The following is an 18,714-nucleotide window of genomic DNA, read 5'->3' on the forward strand; positions in this document are numbered from 1 at the left end:
ATAGATGCCAAAAAAAATTTTGCTGAATAGAGGAACTGATTCATAGTTTCCTTTAACTTCTCTGCTCTTGCTCCTTGCTTGTGAAAGTTCTATATAATCAAATATTAATAAATACAATATTACTGTCCTGTTGATTTCTACCAACTTTTAAATGGAGTACCTCCATTAAATAAACAATCACTAATTTCTATGTCTTCATAGAAAGTCATGTATTCATATTTTGGATTTTCTTAAAACTGAGTATGCTATTAAAAACAACCAAAATAATCCATCAAAAGGAAATTATTAAGGAAACAATATTTGTGTTTCATTCACTGATTCTGTAAAATTCCTTATTTGACTTTCTTTTTCTATAGGTATAAATACATTTAAAGGCCAATACTTTCATAGCCGACAGTATAAACATCCAGATATATTTAAGGACAAGAGAGTCCTTGTGATTGGAATGGGGAATTCAGGCACAGACATTGCTGTAGAGACCAGCCGCCTGGCAAAAAAGGTACCATTCTTCATGTTATTTAATGAAGAGCTTTATCTTAAGGTGCGTGCCTCAGGCAAACAGTGAAAAATGATAAAAGAAAGAAATATGCTTAAAGCACACACATGCAAAAAACAGATTTTTCAAGGGTTTTTTTCTTACATGTTTATAAATTTTACTGCAAATTTGAAGTGTCATTTTTCCTCCAAGACCAACTTCTCTGACTTCCTATTTTTGTCATGTTACCAGTCATCCAACAAGAGCTACAGGAGACACCTTTGTCTTCTCTAATCCCATAGGTGAAAAAAATCCTATCCTTTTCCTTGCTAAGATTTCCCATTTGCTTCCTCCTTTCCTTGTTAACCACCACTACCCTCAGCAGGTCCATACTACCTCACAGTAAGGCTACTGCACTATCCTCCTAATAATAATTGTAGAAATAATTCATATTTACTGGGGCTTCCTCTGTGTCAAGCACTTCAATAAATGCTTTACTGCATGATCTCAACCAGTCATCAAAAGAAGCCACTGGAGTAGGTACTATCATATCGGTACCCTTGACTATAAATGAAGGAACTTAGGCTTATAGAAGCTAAGTAGCATGCTTGAAGTTGTGCCACTAGCAGACGGCAGAGCCAGTCTTCAAGTACAAGTCCCTCTGACTCAAAGCACCTGTTCCTAATACTACCCACATCCATAAATGCCCAGTCCCTCCTCCCACACGTGGCAATCCATACAGATAGCCTAACACCAACAAACAAATCCTCTGAGAAGCCACCTTTCATTATGAGGCTCTCATGTTTAAAAACTTCTAATAACTCCCCTTACTTAAAAAAAAAAAAGTCAATTATACTCAACCAAAAAAATAAAAAGTGGGAGAGAGCAGCAGAGGAAGCAGATCTGAGAAAGCACAGGCCACTTTTGATCACTTTGCAAAAACAGTGAAAGCTAAGAAAGCTATGCTGGCTCCATGCTCCTGCCAAAATGTGCAGGGAAACTCATTTTACTAAAATAATAAAATAAGCAACACAAAAGAAAATACAAATAATAAATTGCAGATGGATCAGCCCTGCATTATAGGGTTCTCCTTAATCTGGTTCAAATCTGCCATTTCATCTTTATCCCCCACTACTTTGAGCCCTTTCTGATTCTGCGTCTGTTTTCCCCTTTGCTCATACCATACTCCTCCCTTCTCTGGTGCCTTTTCTCCTTTACTACAATCCATGTACATCCCCAACTATCTCACCCCAACACAGTGGTCTCTCCCTAGTATGAATTTATGTAATAATTGTAATTAACATTCCTCAACAAATACAGATTAGTTGTTGGCTTCTGATGTGCAAAATGTGGTGCCAGGCACTAGGGATACACTGAAGAACACAGTAAAAACAAGATTTCTGACATCATGAAGCATAGAGTCATGGGGGGGCACAGACACCAACTAAATAAGTATAGATAATTAGGTCACTAACAGTGAGAGTGAAAATAGCCATGAAGAAAAAGGATTGGGAGTGTGTGACTTTAATATTCCTTTTGAGGACTTTCAAAAAGGAACCTGATTGGTTGATTGATTTGGAGAGATTTAGCAGTTTGGTGGAGTTATCCTAAAAGAAGGGAAAGGAGGTCCTGAAATAAAAATTAACACAGTCTCACCGACTATGACCACTATATGTGGGTAGCATATTATTATTTATATTTCTCTAATTATTGGAAATTTCAAACTTAGTCAGCTGGTAAACTCAGTCAATCTGTAAAGTAAAACAAAAAAAAAAAAAGAATTCACTAATTGTATTACTGAACTTTATTGTCAATTCAAACAATGGTTTCTACTGAAACTCTTTGTAGATGACTTTCAACTGCTGCCATGCCCTGTTCTTATTACCTACAAAATTGTAACCACCTGCTCATTGTTTTTCACATGAGACTTTCAATTCCCCTGGGTTGTCACAGTATCTCATTCACTGTCATTGTGTCTGGCAGACAATAAGTTCTCAATTATATGTTCTCAGGCATTTTAATACTCTAGATACTCAAACCATGATATCAAAAGAATAACTTTAAAACGGGAGAGGGAAGAGCCAAAACTATCTTGTTGAGGATGTATTTTGAGGGTGGCAGACCCTCAAAATCATTCTAATCATGAGACTTCCTGAATTTCTGGCAAAGCCAACCCTGTGCAGTGTGTCAAACTGAGTGGCTTCTTTGATTGCTTCCAGGTGTTCCTCAGCACCACTGGAGGGGCATGGGTGATGAGCCGAGTCTTTGACTCAGGGTACCCATGGGACATGGTGTTCATGACTCGATTTCAGAACATGTTCAGAAATGCTCTCCCAACTCCAGTTGTGACGTGGTTGATGGCAAGGAAGATGAACAGCTGGTTCAACCATGCAAATTATGGCTTAGTACCAGAAGACAGGTAAATATAGTGTATCTGCTGAGGGCTATTAGGAAGAAGGAACCTTGATCCTTCTATTGAAATATCCAAATCAGGCAATAACACAACAACTTGATTGAATATGAAGGAAAACTTACCTGCCCTCTTCCACCTCCTACCTCCAAGCCCCTCAAGTGTTCTGATTCTTGGCACCAGAGCTGTGTCTACCATAGCTTTGTCTAACCTGGATGGTAGCTGTGGGACCATAAAGAATTTTATTTAATCACATAAATTTAGAAGATGTGAAATGAGCCTAAAGAACTATAATCCCTTCACTCTTGGATTTAATCATTTATCATTTCCAAAGTTTTTGCATATATACTATTTCATATGCTCTTCATCCTCCCCAATGAACTAAGGATGGCAAGTGTCAGTAACCCTATTTTACAGATGAATAAAAGCCAGTTGGGACCAAATGACTTTCTCAAGCTCTGTTAAGAAAAAACATTAGGACAAGAAGCCACCCTTCCTCCCACCTATTCTAGTATTCTTTCCACTTTGACACACCGTCTCTTTCCATGCATTCACCATAAGCTCAAAATGGCTCAGCTTATTTAAAATCATCTCACAAAGCATTTGCTTAGTGATTCCAAAGGCATAGGCATAAGATGATAATCCTGCCCTTGTTCCTATTAAACACATGCATGCTTTCTTTGTACAATTGCTTCCCAGGAGGAGAGACCTCCCTGGAGTCCTCAGCAGATGTAGAAGTCCCCAGCTTCCCCTGTAGTCCTTCAGCACTGCCCTATCTCTAATGACAGTGATAACTGAGTGCTGAAATTCAGCAAGGGAAAGAGGAGCCAGAGAAAGCTCTGACCCCCTTCTCTACAGGCTTCCAAACTCTAGTAAATGGCAAGCACATTTCATCATTCTTCTTGGACATGCATGAATCCCTCCCATAGAGGTAACTTCTCCCATGACTGGCACCTCCTGCCTGGACAAGGGGAGAGTCCCAGAATGAAGAAGAGAAGGGAAGGGGGAGGGAGAGCTGGCCACACTGGTCACTGGCAGATCTCTTCCCTGCCCACATTTCTGTTTAGGATACAGCTGAGAGAGCCTGTGCTAAATGATGAGCTTCCAGGCTGTATCATCACAGGAAAAGTGCTCATAAAGCCAAGCATAAAGGAGGTGAAGGAAAATTCTGTTGTATTTAACAACACCCCAAAGGAAGAGCCCATTGATATCATCGTCTTTGCCACTGGATACACCTTTGCTTTCCCCTTCCTTGATGAGACTGTAGTCAAAGTTGAAAATGGCCAGGCATCGCTGTACAAGTACATCTTCCCTGTGCATCTGCCAAAGCCAACCCTGGCTGTCATTGGCCTCATCAAACCCTTAGGCTCCATGATACCCACAGGAGAAACACAAGCACGATGGGCTGTTCGAGTCCTGAAAGGTATGTGCATGAGAAACTACGGGGCACATGTCTTTGGTTTGCCATGTTATTTGGGATATTGGAAATTTTGAGACCATCCCCAGCTCCTATCTAACACCCCAGAATCTTTAAAAGCAGGATTCATTCTATTCTTTATGGAATTATGCTATTGTAATGAATCTTAGCCATTACCAGCACAAAAGATAAATCAGGGGCCACAAAATAGAAGTTGTGTCTACCTGTTATTTTCACTGATTCAACAGGTTCAATGAAAATGTAAAATTTCAATTGAGTAAGAAAATTCAATTGTGAGGTTTTGTTGTATTAAATAAGTAGTGAGATGACCATATGTTTACAACTTTTTGGGTGATAGCATTATTACCAGGTAGCGTTATATACCACCAATTCATATAGGCTTCTAACATTTATTGCCAGAAGAACAGACAAGTCATTGGGTACTAAAAATAAAAGATGAGCAGTAGTAAAGCATCTTCACCCATGAAAGCAGTTAAATTGTCCTTCTTGTTTGTATATTTCATAGGTATAAATAAGTTACCACCACAAAGTGCCATGACAGAGGAAGTTAACGCAAGAAAAGAAAACAAACCCAGTGGGTAAGTTAACCAAGTCATCCACTTACACATCTTTTTTGATTCATAACTCAAACTGGTAGAACAATAGCAGACAGAGGTGAGTTACACTGGAGGAAAAAGAACACCTGAGATTTAGGGGGGGAAAATCTAGGATAGCCTGTTAAGGGAAGAGGGAACAAAGGGAATTGAGAAGTTTAAGTGTCCCCAGATCGTCACTTCAGACCATGATTATCCAATGCCACATGGAATCTGGATTCAAAACCAAATATAATGAACTCTCATCTCCCAGATACATTATTCCACACCTTATTCATAATCAAAGAGCTGTGTTCATTCCCTCTGACGCCAGAAGGGTCTGCTTACTCATTCATTCAACAAATCCGTATCCAGCTCTATTGTTTTATTCAGATTGCTACTCTAGAGCAAGATTCTGCAGACTATGGCCTGAGGGCCAAATCTGACGACAACTTGAATTTTTCTTTTATGTTTTTAAATGGGTGGTATAAAAGAAGGATATTTTATGATATGTGAAAATTATATGAAACCTAAACCACAGTGGCCAAATATAAAGTTTTATGAGAACATAGCCACACTTATTCACTTACAGATTGTGTATAGCTGCTTTTGAGTTACAACAGGGGAGTTGAGTAGTTGAGACAAAGACCTTAATATGGCCCTCAAAGCCTAATGTACTTACCATCTGGCATTTTGTCAGAATAACTTTGTTGACCCTGTCCCCTAGAGGAGAGGTTTCCACTTATCTCTGCTCTTTGACTGGTACTCAAGGGCCAGGGATTACAGAGGGGAGGTGGCCAGCAAAGAAGGGAGTCTTAGCCTCCCCCTCCACCCATTCTCACTCCTAAACCATTTAAAACATCCCTGGTTTTATCTGATTTACTGTTTATCTGTTTTGGGCTTTAATAAAAATTTTCACTTAAAAAATGATTTCTGAGACCAAAAGAAAGTTTGAAAGTCACTGCATTTAAGAATTTTTATCACTTCTCTAATTTATATATAATTTCAAACTTCATGTTGCTCTATCCTTGTCAAAGCGCTAAATCCCAAAATAATAAAAACATTCTAGATGTCTCTATTTCACCCTCAACCTGGAATACGATTTGATCTCCATTACGGAATTCTGCTATAACATAGATAATTAATTAGAACTGCACAATGGGGGGATCCCTGGATGGCACAACGGTTTAGCGCCTGCCTTTGGTCCAGGGCGCGATCCTGGAGACCCGGGATCGAATCCCACATCGGGCTCCCGGTGCATGGAGCCTGCTTCTCCCTCTGCCTGTGTCTCTGCCTCTCTCTGTGACTATCATTAATTAATTAATTAATTAATTTTTAAAAATTAAAAAAAAAGAAGTGCACAACGGAAAGGCTTGTCACATAGGTCAGTCAGTGATTTTGGGGCCTGATACCAGCATTAGGGGTTCTTGTGGACTTTCACATTATAAAAATCTAACAATAATTGAGTTTTAGAAAAATTTAGGAAGAGTGAAATTATTTATTTAAAAAATTTTTTCTAGAAGTTGCTAATTATTTGACAAAAGAACTAAAGAAATACTAGCTGCATTATGAGCATGTGGAGCACCATGCCTATAGAGTATCTTGTCAAGGAACTCATACATTTAAACAACAACAACAACAACAAAACCATTAGACAGCTGTGGGCTTTGAGGGAAGAATACACAAACCGTTTCAAATTTTCTATTGTCACTGTTTACTCTTGGCACTTTTTCTTGTTCTGAATTATCATTATTTTATCTTTTTGTCTTCTTTATCCCCAATTTTCCTTTTATAAAGGTTTGGCTTGTGCTACTGCAAAGCTTTACAATCAGATTACATCACATACATAGATGAACTCCTGACCAATATCAATGCAAAACCCAACCTATTCTCATTGCTCCTGACGGACCCACGTCTGGCTTTGACCATCTTCTTTGGCCCATGCACACCGTACCAGTTCCGCTTGACTGGCCCAGGGAAATGGAAAGGAGCCAGAAATGCGATCTTGACTCAATGGGATCGAACATTCAAAGTCACCAAAACTCGAATTGTACAAGAATCCCCAACTCCCTTTGCAAGCTTGCTTAAACTCTTAAGCCTTCTGGCTTTGCTAATGGCCATTTTCCTAATTTTCCTATAAGAAGTACCCAGATGGCCTGTCAGATGCACATAGTAGATTTACAGTGCTCTGGTCCCTCCATTCCCACATCATGACCCTCACAGCCTTGAACTATATTCAAGTGGTGAAGGCCACCTCCCATCCTTCCCTGGCTGATCCCAAGGCTACCACTGGTATTCCTGGGCCTCTCCCAGCTCCACCTGCTCCCAGTGCTAGAGCAAGATAATCATGATTTCTGTGCATTTGAAGGCTGCTGGGAAGTTCCATGTTCATTTTACAAAGAGAGTTGTTTACGGCAGCACTCTGAGCATTCATATCTCTCTCTCATATAAACCATTTCATAGGCCTCAAATAAAACCCCCTAATTAACAAAAGATTTGGTTGTACTAAAATGATGTTGTTATGGTATCAGCTGATTAGAAATAAAAAGAAAGAAAAAACCTAGAAATTGATTATTTCCAGTGGTCTTTTATGCTCTTTTTACAAGATGGGGGTAAAGAGAGAAAGGGATGAGATGTCTACTCATGAAGGCCATAAAAGAGTTGAGAGTTCAATAAATTCACTGGAATGCATCTAAAGGAATGTAGGGACTGTAGAAAAAGACAAATACCATATGATTTTGCTTATATGTAGAATCTAAATAACAAATAGGGATCCCTGGGTGGCGCAGCAGTTTGGCGCCTGCCTTTGGCCCAGGGCGCGATCCTGGAGACCCGGGATCGAATCCCACGTCGGGCTCCCTGCATGGAGCCTGCTTCTCTCTCTGCCTCTCTCTCTGTGTGTGTGTGTGTGTGTGACAATCATGAATAAATAAATAAAATCTTTTAAAAAAAAAATAAAAATAAATAAATAAATAACAAATAAACAAGACAAAACAACAACAAAGAAACAAAACAAAATCCAGAAACAGACTCATAAATACAGGGCAGAGAGGTGGGAGGATAGGCAAAATAGGAGAAAGGAATTAAGAGCTACAAACTTCCAGTTATAAAATAAGTAGGTCATGAGGATAAAAAAGGTACGGGATGAGGAATACAATCAATAATATCATAATAACTTTGTATAACTATGCCTATGGTGAGCATTTTGCAATGTATGTAATCATCAAATCACTATGTTGAAAAAAAAAATCTAGACTTTGTGATTCGGTAATATCAAGCTTGCATGTGCATGCAACTCACTGCCCCCTATCGTTCACATAGTCATATGGCAGGACTCCAACTCTGGTCAAAAGTCAACTCACTACAGACGTCAAACCTCCACCTGAGCACTTGACCTTAAGCAGAGGAAAAACATTCAGCTGCTCGGCTGCCTAACTGATCACTCTCCGATTCATGCCGACACTACTGCTTCCAAACCCTCTTAGGTTGTTCTAATTTCTTCCCTCCCCAATCTGATCTCCTAAGATGACTATTTTATACGGTCTCCTCTCACCACATCCTCCACCACTTCCTTCTTAGCTCACTCTCAGATGAGAAAATAGTGACAATTAGCAGAGAGCATCATCAGGTTCCCCTCACCACACTTCCCAAGCCACCTGCAGGTGTGCCCATATACTCTTTCCTGTTACTAAGGGTGACTACCTATGCTCTGAAGGGCAATTCCTGCCAATGTCCTGATTCCGTCATTTCACACTTACCCAAGAACATCTCTCCTATAATTTGTTCAATTTCTCTTCCAAGTTGTTCTTTCCCTCTTTCCTGGGCAATTCTCCACAATATATGAATATGGCATGATATTCCTGTTTTTTTAAAAACACTTCCTGACCACACATTCTCTTCAGCAAATGCTTTTATATATCAGAGCAGCATGATCTGATTCATGATTTTAAAAGATAATTCTGGAGAATAAATGATAGGGGAACAAATGAAAGTAAAGAAACTAATTAAAAGACTGTTTCGGAAGAACAGTTCCAGCAATAGCAAACTAGATAATACTGACCCATCTTAAATTGGGTTCTTGGAGCCTAGAAGACTGTCATAGAATAGGGCAAACCAAAAAGACCTCACAGCTAAGTGCAATTTGTAAATTTTGATGGTCTGTTTAATTAGGAAACTATAACTATAAAGAGTGGTGTGTGGTTCAAAATATGCAAATCAATTAACGTGATATGCCACATTAATGAAATGAGGGATAAAAGTCACGTAATCATCTCAATAGATGCAGAAAAAACATTTGACAAAATTCAATACACTTTCATGACTAAAACTCTCAACAAACTGGGTACAGAAGGTATTCATCGTAATATATTAAAGGTCATTTATGAAAGCCCATAACTGACATCATATTCAATGGCAAAAAAAAAAAAAAAAAAAAAAAAGCCTGAAAACTTTTCCTTTAAGATCAGGAACAAGGCCGGATGTTCATTCTTGCCACTTACATTCAACAGAATACTAGAAGTCCTAGCCAGACCAATTAGGCAACAAAAAGAAATAAAAATCATCCAAGTTGTAAAGTAAGAAGTAAATTAATCTGTTTGCAAATGACATGATCTTACATAGAGAAAACCCTAAAGATTCAAAAAAAAAAAAAAAACCCTGTTAGAACAAAACTACAGTGATTAAAACAAGATAGTGCCAGCATCAAGACAGATATAGACCAACAGAACAGAGTTGTGAGCCCAGAAATTAATCTTCAACAAGGCTGCCAAAACCACACAACGAGGAAAAGATAGTCTCTTTGACAAATGATGCTGGGAAAATTGGATATCCACTTGCACAGGAATGAAATCAGACCCTTATCTCACACCACACACACACACACACACACACACACACACACACACACATCAACTTAAAATGGATTAAAGACTTAAACATGAGACCAAAAATATAAAACTCCTAAAAGATAACATAGGAAAAAATCCTCTTGACAATGGTCTTAGCAATGATATCTTGGATATAACACCAAAGGCACAGACAACAAAAACAAAAACAGACATGTGGGACTTCATCAAACTAAAAACCTTCTTCACAGCAAAGAAAGCAATCAACAGAATGAAAAGACAACCTACAGAATGGGAAAAATATTTGCAAACCATACACCCAACAAGGAGTTAATATCCAAAGTAAGACTTCTACAACCTAATAGTAAAAACAACAAAAAGAAAAGAAAAGAAAAGAAAAGAAAAGAAGAAAAGACCCAAATAAACTGATTACAAAATGGGCAAAGTTCTTGAATGGAAATTTCTCTAAAAATGATGTACAAATGCCCAACAGATATATTTAAAAAGTTCTCAGGACACCTGGGTGACTCAGGGGTTGAGCATCTGCCTTTAGCTCGGGGCACAATCCTGGGATTCTGGGACTGAGTCCTGCATCAGGCTCACCACAGGGAGCCTGCCTCTCCCTCTGCCTATGTCTCTGCCTCTCTCTCTGTGTGTCTCATGAATAAACAAACAAAATATTTTTTAAAAAAGATGCTCAACATTACTAACCATCAGGGAAATGCAAATCAAGACAACAATGAAATATTATTACCTGTTAGGATGGCTATTATCAAAAACACAATAAAAGTAACAAGTATTGGTGAAGATGTGAAGAAAATAGAACCCTTTTACACTGATGGTGGCAATATAAAATGGGGCAGCATGGAGGTTCCTAAAAAATTAAAAGTAGAACGACCATATGATCCAGCAATCCCACTTCTGGATATTTATCCAAAAGAATTGAAATAGGGATCTTGACAGATGAATGGATGAAGGAAATATGCTATACACTACCAAAATGGAATATTTTTCGGCACATTCATTTGGGGAATTCATTTGGGGCATATAAATAATAGTGAAAGGGAATATAAGGGAAGGGAGAAGAAACGTGTGGGAAATATCAGAAAGGGAGACAGAACATAAAGACTCCTAACTCTGGGAAACGAACTAGGGGTGGTGGAAGGGGAAAAGGGAGGGGGGTGGGGGTGAATGGGTGACGGGCACTGAGGGGGGCACTTGACGGGATGAGCACTGGGTGTTATTATGTATGTTGGTAAATTGAACACCAATAAAAAATAAATTTATTGTAAAAAAAAAAAAGGAAGAGAGAAGAAAAGAGAAAAAAAGAAAAGAAAAAAGAAAGCATCGTATCATATGCGACAACACTGATGAACCTGGAGACAACATTATGCTAAGTGAAATAAGCCAGTCACAAAAAGACAAATCTGCGAGTGCCTGGGTGGCTCAGTAGGTTAAGCCTCCAACTCTTGATCTCATCTCGGGTCTTGATCTCTCTGTCATGCATTCAAGCCCCACTTTGGGCTCCACTCTGGCCCTTAAGCCTATTAAAAAAAAAAAAAAGACAAATCTGTACGATTCTTCTCTAAAACAGTTAAACTCGAAGAAGCAGAAACTGGGAGCAGGAGAAAATGAGGAGTTATTCAATGTATATGAAGTTTTAGTTCTGCAAGATTAATAAGTTCTGGCAATCTGCCTTTCAACATAGTGCATATAAATAAAATACATATTGTGCCCATAAAAATTTGTTAAAAGAGTAGATTTTACATCAAGTATTCTTACCAAAAACAAACAAAAGGGCATGAGGAAACTTACAGAAAGTGATGGGTATGTTTATTATCTTGATTGTGGTGATGGTTTCACAAGTGTACTACATGCATCCAAACTCATCAAATTACACTCATTAAATATACGTAGCGTTTTTCTGTGTATCAATTATACCTCAATAAAGCTGTTAAATAAAAAAAGGGGGTGTAAATAAATAATAGACTAGCCTTGGGGAGTGAGGATCCCAGACTTATCATAATTGCCAATTTCCATGTTATAAATATTCCCACCCTGACCAATGTCAAGCTACTGCGATACTGGAAGAGACGCACACATTCTCTCTGTATAAGCCAGCTCTGGTATGCCACTGGATAAGAACATTTTGGGGACACCTGGGTGACTCAGCGGTTTAGTGCCTGCCTTTGGCCTAGGGTATGGTCCTCGAGTCCTGGGATCAAGTCCCACATCGGGCTCCCTGCATGGAGCCTGCCTCTCTCTTGAATAAATAAATAAAATCTTTTAAAAATAATAACATTTTGGAGACAACTGGAGAAATTTGAAAGTAGACCAGATATGTTGGATGGTATTATTGAATTTATGCCGGTTATCCTAGGTGTGGTAATGGTAATGTGATTGTGTGGGAGAATGCCCCTATTCCTGTGAGATACATAGTGGAATATACTGATGGCATCCTGGTGTCTAAAGACTACACTCAGATGTGTGTGTGTGTGTGTGTGTGTGTGTGTGTGTGTGTGTAAAGAGAGAAAGAAAAATGTACCAAGAGGTTAATGGCTGAGGGATACACTGATGTTTGTTAACAAAACTGTCCTTTCAAATTTTCTGTGAGCTTAAGACTTTTCAAAGGAAAAAATTAATTTGTTACAAACAGAAGATTTCATATAAAAATTTGGATTTTCATTTGCTATTGAAAAGATCCTAAAATTGCAATTTGGGCTCATGCTCTCAAATAGCACCAGACTCTGAAGCTACAGACTAGAGATGTGCTTTCCAGTCAATCAGTACCAGGCCCTCTCCTCCTTTGAGTTATTTTCCTGACCCCTGTGGGCATTTGCCTTGATGCTCCCGACCCGATAACTATTCAATGAATTTATGATGGCTACTCTATTGGCTTCCAACCACTCAATAGAGTAGAAAAGAAAAAAAGAAAAGAAAAAAAGATGGTGCCTATTTAGTATTCTATTGTTGCTTCTGTAATTACTCTTTTTTTCTAGTGCCCTAGGCTAATATTTAAAACTAATTTTAGGCTTTCTCAAACTCATTTTACCAGCTCCTCCTGCTGACTCTTTCTAAAAGGATGACATTGCTTAAATCCCTTATAAATTCCGGATTTTAGAATCACATTCCTGGGTTTAGAGAGCTCTAGACATGAAAGAACTTGATGAGTGACAGTCATCTAAACTGCTTTCTCCTCCGGCCCACTCCTGCGATGGCTCAAGAAGAGTCCTGATATCTGGGGGGCCCAGGGGTTAGCGTCTGCCTTTGGCTCAGGTCCTGATCCGGAGGTTCTGGGATCGAGGCCCACATCCGGCTCCGTGCAGGGAGCCGCCTTCTCCCTCTGCCTGTGTGTCCGCCTCTCTGTGTGTGTGTCTCTCATGAATAAATAAAATGAAATGAAATGAGATGAGATGAAATACAATATAAAACAAAATAAAATGAGACTCCTGATGGAGAGTTCGGCCGGCAGAACGCCTGCGACGCCGCGGTGGCTTTGGCGCCCTCTACAGGCCGCCGCGGGAAGGGCAGCCGCTTAAGCCTTCCGCGAAGTTCCAGGCTGTGCCTGGACTGTGACGTCGAGGAGGGTGGGGAAAGGGGCAGAAGTCGTCGATGCGCTTCGAATCCAAAGCCCGTATTCTAATTCGTCACTGATCCCCTGAGATCACGGAAGTTTCCAGCTCCTGTGCAGCACAACTTTTTACGCCCAGCGAGTGGGACGCTCTCTGCTGTCACCGGGATGGGGCAGGCGAACGGCTGTGTCTCGCGCTGAGGCCACTTGATCAAAGTCAGCTTTCCCTTGTCTTCCTCTTAGAACAAAGCGTGGTCTATTTGCTTTGCGAAATCATTTGTCAGAGTATCTTCTCTGTGCCAACGAGGTAAGTGTCCTGGATGACTCTTCTTTGCTGTTGTCTTTTTTTTTTTTTTTTTAAATGGGGAAATGTTTCCAGAAACTGCTTTTGCAGAGGATGAATATTCTTCTTGATGAACCCATTCCTTAAGAATGACTGTGAGTCTCTTCTTCCGGAGCCTCTTGATTAGGGTTAAGATAGCAGCTGAGGACAAAGTCAGAAAGCAAAAGAGCATTGCAAGAAAACCAAGTTATGTTGTAGGGAGAAACCACCTGAAAGCCAGGGGGCAGTTAAGAAGAATAGAATCGTGGCACTTTCTGTAATTCTCTTCTCACCCCTGATTTCATCTTATGGAGGAGATAGTAGCTCCAGGCACTGGGAAACAGAAAACACTCCGCAGGGTATAGGAAAGACTCTAACAAAGTAAGAGCATTGGTGGGTGATGATAAGAAATATACACAGATGATATATGTTGGCAAATTGAACTCCAATAAAAAATTTTTTAAATAATTAACCTTAAAAAATATATAAACAGATGAGATTCCATACTCAAATAAATTTTGAGCAGTTGCATGATTCAGAAATCACCCAAGTCTCTCCATGTCTCAAAAACAGTTCCTACCTTTTCTGGTCTGCCAGATATGGGATGGGGTTGTCATGTCGTTCAAAAGTCCCAATTCAGTGGTTCAGCTCATCTCTACCAAGGAACTTATTATAGGCAACATTTGGTCTACAGAGGGCCTAGCACCCTTTCTAGTTTACAAAATGCTTACATGCACTTTGTGTCCCCACCTCCTGGCTCTTCAAGTCTGCACTCTCTCTCCTACCTTTCAATTCACACCTATTTTGGTACCAAATACTTGCCATTCGGACATAAAAAACAATTCTCTTGGGCTGGAAGGGGAAAAGAGAAAACTATTAGAAACCTCTGCTTTACAAATGCGGGAACAATCTCACAGGGAAATGAAGAATTTTGTTTAAATGTATACAGCTGGTTAGAAGCAGAGGTAGAACTAGAACCCAGGTCTTCCCATTTCCAATTTGCTCACCGACTTTCCTCAGTGATTCGAAGCATATTTTTTAAATGGCTGCCCTGGCTCAAATTTATAATGTGGAAATGTTGTGTGATTTTAAGAGGCATGAATTCCCAGTGTGTTTTTGCTTGAGCTGTCTTTTCTAGGGGAAAGGGAGGAAAAGAGAGGAGAAAATTAGGGAGGTAGGGAATGAACACCAAGAAATATTTGGTGCTGGGCACTTTTGTATAAGTAATGTCACTTCATCTAAAACTCAAACAATTCTTCAACATAGCTGATTTGCTAGAATTGAGTAGTTAACCCATCTGTCAATACAATAGCTATGTTGATGTTTGCAGAAATCCAAATTGTAATATCAAGAAAAACTGGTTATAAATCCCTGTGACACGTACTTCTTCCAGGCTCTACTGACAAATACAGGCATCCCCATTTCCATAAGATCTCATCTAGAATGTTCCATGGAACTTTCCTTGGGGACTTTGTTCTATATTATGGTCAGTCTATCTTGCCTCGATGCAAGATTAAGAACCGCCCTTAATTCATGTAATATCTTTGTTGCATGGCAGGAGATGACCCATGACCAGCTATTCTTCAAGACTCTAGAGGCTTTGAATAGGAACTAACATTTTTGCTAGCTGCGGTTCTTAGGGTCCAAAAGCACTAGGTGGCAGCAAAGGGCTCTTTTATTCCTAGGGTATCTAAAGTCCCAAGGGGCACCTAGCTTGCTCAGTCAGTAGAGCGTGACTCTTAATCTCAGGATCATGAGTTCAAGCCCCACGTTGGGCATGAAACCTACTTAAAAAATAATAATAAAAAAATTAAATAAAACATTTTAAAGTAAACAAAATCTCAAGGGGATCAAGGGCCTGACTACAGTAGAACTAAATTTAAGTGAGCACTTACTATGTAGGAGACACACTTCTATAATCCTTCCAACATATCAATCATTTAATTTCGTAACAAATATTTAAGAGATATTATTATTATTTCCATTCCCATTGTACTAAAATGAAAACCAAGGCCCAGAGATGATAAGCAGCTAGCCTGAGGTCACACTATTAATAAGTGATAGTAAGACTTAAACCAAAACAGTCTGATTTCAGAGCCCTCATTTTTAACCAAAATGTGAATCTGCCTCAGCTAAAAGAGGGTGTTTATACCACTCTAAAAGTTAAGTTCTATAACAGAAGGTTCCTTCTAGTCTTGTCATATAAAGAAGCTTAGCCCAACCTTCCTCTCTAACAGAGTGCCATGGCCAGGCGAGTTGCTGTGATTGGAGCTGGTGTGAGTGGCCTGTCCTCCATCAAGTGCTGCTTGGACGAGGACCTGGAGCCCACCTGCTTTGAAAGAAGTAACGACATTGGGGGACTATGGAAGTTTACTGTGGGTAACTTGTTACTTCCCATTTCTATCCAGCGTAATCTGGCTGTCTGCTTTGTCCCTGCTCAGGCATGGTGGCTTCAGCCTACCTTGTTGATCACATAAAAAAGCAGCTCACTTCAACAACACAGGCTTGTGTACAGTGCTAACACTGTGCAGGATGCAGTGTGACAGGTGATAAACCTGGAGAGTAGGCAGGGCAGAGACAGTGGGAAAGCGGAGGAAAGGAAGAGATAAGTCTGATACACAAACACAGTATTGGAAATTACAATTATTTCTAGACCACGGACATTAGGAGACTAACAATGTCACATAGGTTAAGCCAAATGGCACTGGTGAGTATGAAGCAGATGATACTTTTGGAAAGATGGAAGTTGGCATTAGGAGCAGAGCTCCAGCCCCCAGGCATTTATTCAAGTCTTTGAGAGGAGAATTGGCAGGAGTGAAGCAAGAAACCAGACCCTGAAAGGTCAGGTGGGGGGTTGGATAACCCTCACATTATCAGAATAAAAAGAGCCAAAGCACTGATCAATCCTTTGAAGGAGTGCAGTGTACCTCCTGGGAGGTTATTCTTGGAGCTAGGCCAGCTCTTGGGTGACTTAAGCAACAGAAGTAAGGACTGGGAGTGGCTAAATACCACCTGCTGGCTAGGATTGGTCCTGGTAACTGGGAATAGCAGGATGTCCAGCAGGGACCTAGGGATCTGTCCCAGTGGTGGGGTGTAAAGTATCAGAAGGTAGGAAGTCTAAGTACTGGATGCGTCAGGGGTAAGAGAAAAGCAACATTCAGTGGAGTTCATGCTAGAAGAGTACTTCAAACTGGTATGAATGAGGGAAGCCTTCACGGAGAAAGTGGCATTTGCCAGTCTTTGATAGATGGTGAAGAAAACAGAATAAGCAAATGTATGTAAGCAGATATGATCACAGCCCTGGGATTATAGTATTATAGGATTAGGATTATAGTATGGGGGTGGGGGGTAGTTTTTTCTGTTGTACTGTAAGCCTGATTCAGCCACCAAATGTCAATGTGGAAAGAAAACATTGGGTCTGATTTGTGTACCTTCTGCTATTTGGCCCCACAGTTGATTTGGTTTTCTTCTCCCATGCTAAAGTAATATAGATAAATTTTAGAAAATAATATTGAGTTTAAAAAAAGAAAGAAAATAGGATGCTTGGGCGGCTCAGTTGGTTAAGCATCTGACTCTCAATTTCAGCTCAGATCATGATCTTAGCATCATGAAATCAAGCCCAATGTAGGGATGGAGCCTGCTTAAGATTCTTTCTCTTCCTCTCCCTTTGCCCTCCCACTGGTGTCAGCAAGTGCAAACGCTCATGGAGACACACGTTCTCTCTCTCTCTCTCTCTCTCTCTCTCTCTCTCTCTCTCTCAAAAGTATAAAGGGAGGCACCCAGCTGGCTCAATCAGTTGAGCAATGGACTCTTGGTTCAGGTTGTGATCCCATGGGCCATGAGATGGAGCCCTGCATCAGGCTCCAGGTTCATTGAGGAGTCTGCTTATAGATTCCTTCACTCTGGGACACCTGGATGGCTCAGCGGTTTAGCGCCTGCCTTCCCCAGGGGGTAATCCTGGAGTCGGGGAATCAAGTCCCACATCGAGCTCCCTGCATGGAGCCTGCTTCTCCCTCTGCCTCTCTCTCTCTCTCTCTCTCTGTGTCCCTCATGAATAAATAAATAAAATCTTAAAAAAAAAAATTCTCTTGCTGTCCCTTTCCTCATTAACACAAGTTCACTCTCTCTCTCTCTAAAATAAATGAATAAATCTTTAAAATATAATAAAAAAGAAAATAATAATTGCACTAAACAAAAGGAAAAATACAAATTAAATATAATATCAATGCCCATGGGTCCCCAGTATTAAAATTTTTATGTATGTTGTACATCTGAAACTAATGTGACACTGTGTGTCAACTATATTCCGAATGATAATAATAATAAATGTTGATGTAGTTTCTCTCAACATCTATATACTATTTATTTCTCAAAAATGCAGTGATAGGGACACCTGGCTGGCTCAGCAGTTGAGCATCTGCCTTTGGTTCAGGGCGTGATCCCAGGATCCTGGGATCGAGTCTCACATCAGGCTCCCTGCATGGAGCCTGCTTCTCCCTCTGCCTATGTCTGCTTATGTCTCTGCCTCTCTCTCTCTCTCTCTCTCTCTCTCTGTCTCTCATGAATAAATAATTTTTAATGCAGTAATAGTATTAATTTTCCCTTATTTGAACAAGTACCAGTATGTATAATGTCCCTCTACCCGGAGGGGACAAGATGGACAGGGACCCTGCCCTCCTTACAGTCTGGTGATAAAGACTGTAAAGACATTACACTGCAGTGTGAATGGTTCTATGTTAGAAAAGCAGGACACTGAGAAAGCATAGCAGCTGCCTCAGGGAAGGCAACAGCTAAGAACAGCTAAGAAAGACACTTTTTAAAAAAAAGAAGTAGAAATTAGCTTCAGCCACCAGAGTTTATTGGTGCCTTTAATATGCATGTTCTTGTTTCTTTGCTATGTTTCTAGTGTGCAACATTGAGACAACAGTGAGTTAGGAGTCCAGTGAGAAAACAGAGGCTACCAGTATGTGATTTTTCGTATAGTTGATCTAGGACAGAGAAAGACAAGGCTAGAAGGGATATGGGTTTTGTTTGGCTTTTTAAATTATCTTCAGTATTTTAATTCCTGATGGGAAGGAGCCA

At 40.0% G+C, this 18,714-nt stretch overlaps 2 protein-coding genes across 8 annotated transcripts in view; both read left to right on the forward strand.

The window, feature by feature from the left end:
• Positions 1–7,462, forward strand: part of FMO1 (flavin containing dimethylaniline monoxygenase 1) — a 23,339-nt gene extending 15,877 nt beyond the window's left edge. For both annotated transcript variants that reach the window (XM_041752993.1, XM_041752982.1), the window contains exons 5-9: positions 357–499; positions 2,695–2,894; positions 3,953–4,308; positions 4,829–4,901; positions 6,693–7,462. In XM_041752993.1, coding sequence (XP_041608927.1) covers positions 357–499; positions 2,695–2,894; positions 3,953–4,308; positions 4,829–4,901; positions 6,693–7,035 — 1,115 coding nt within the window. In that variant the 3' untranslated portion in view covers positions 7,036–7,462. The remainder of the gene's footprint in view (positions 1–356; positions 500–2,694; positions 2,895–3,952; positions 4,309–4,828; positions 4,902–6,692) is intronic.
• A 5,895-nt stretch (positions 7,463–13,357) lies between these two features.
• The window catches only part of FMO4 (flavin containing dimethylaniline monoxygenase 4), a 35,831-nt gene continuing 30,474 nt past the window's right edge, over positions 13,358–18,714 (forward strand). For 3 of the 6 annotated variants that reach the window (XM_041753301.1, XM_041753311.1, XM_041753269.1), the window contains exons 1-2: positions 13,358–13,617; positions 15,870–16,007. In XM_041753301.1, the coding sequence (XP_041609235.1) occupies positions 15,876–16,007 (132 nt within the window). In that variant the 5' untranslated portion in view covers positions 13,358–13,617; positions 15,870–15,875. Of the gene's footprint in view, positions 13,618–15,869; positions 16,012–18,714 lie in introns of those variants that run through there. The other 3 variants (XM_041753278.1, XM_041753286.1, XM_041753293.1) reach the window with 3 other exon arrangements.

The sequence above is a fragment of the Vulpes lagopus genome, chromosome 1 (genome assembly GCF_018345385.1).
Source record: "Vulpes lagopus strain Blue_001 chromosome 1, ASM1834538v1, whole genome shotgun sequence".
Lineage (NCBI taxonomy): Eukaryota > Metazoa > Chordata > Mammalia > Carnivora > Canidae > Vulpes > Vulpes lagopus.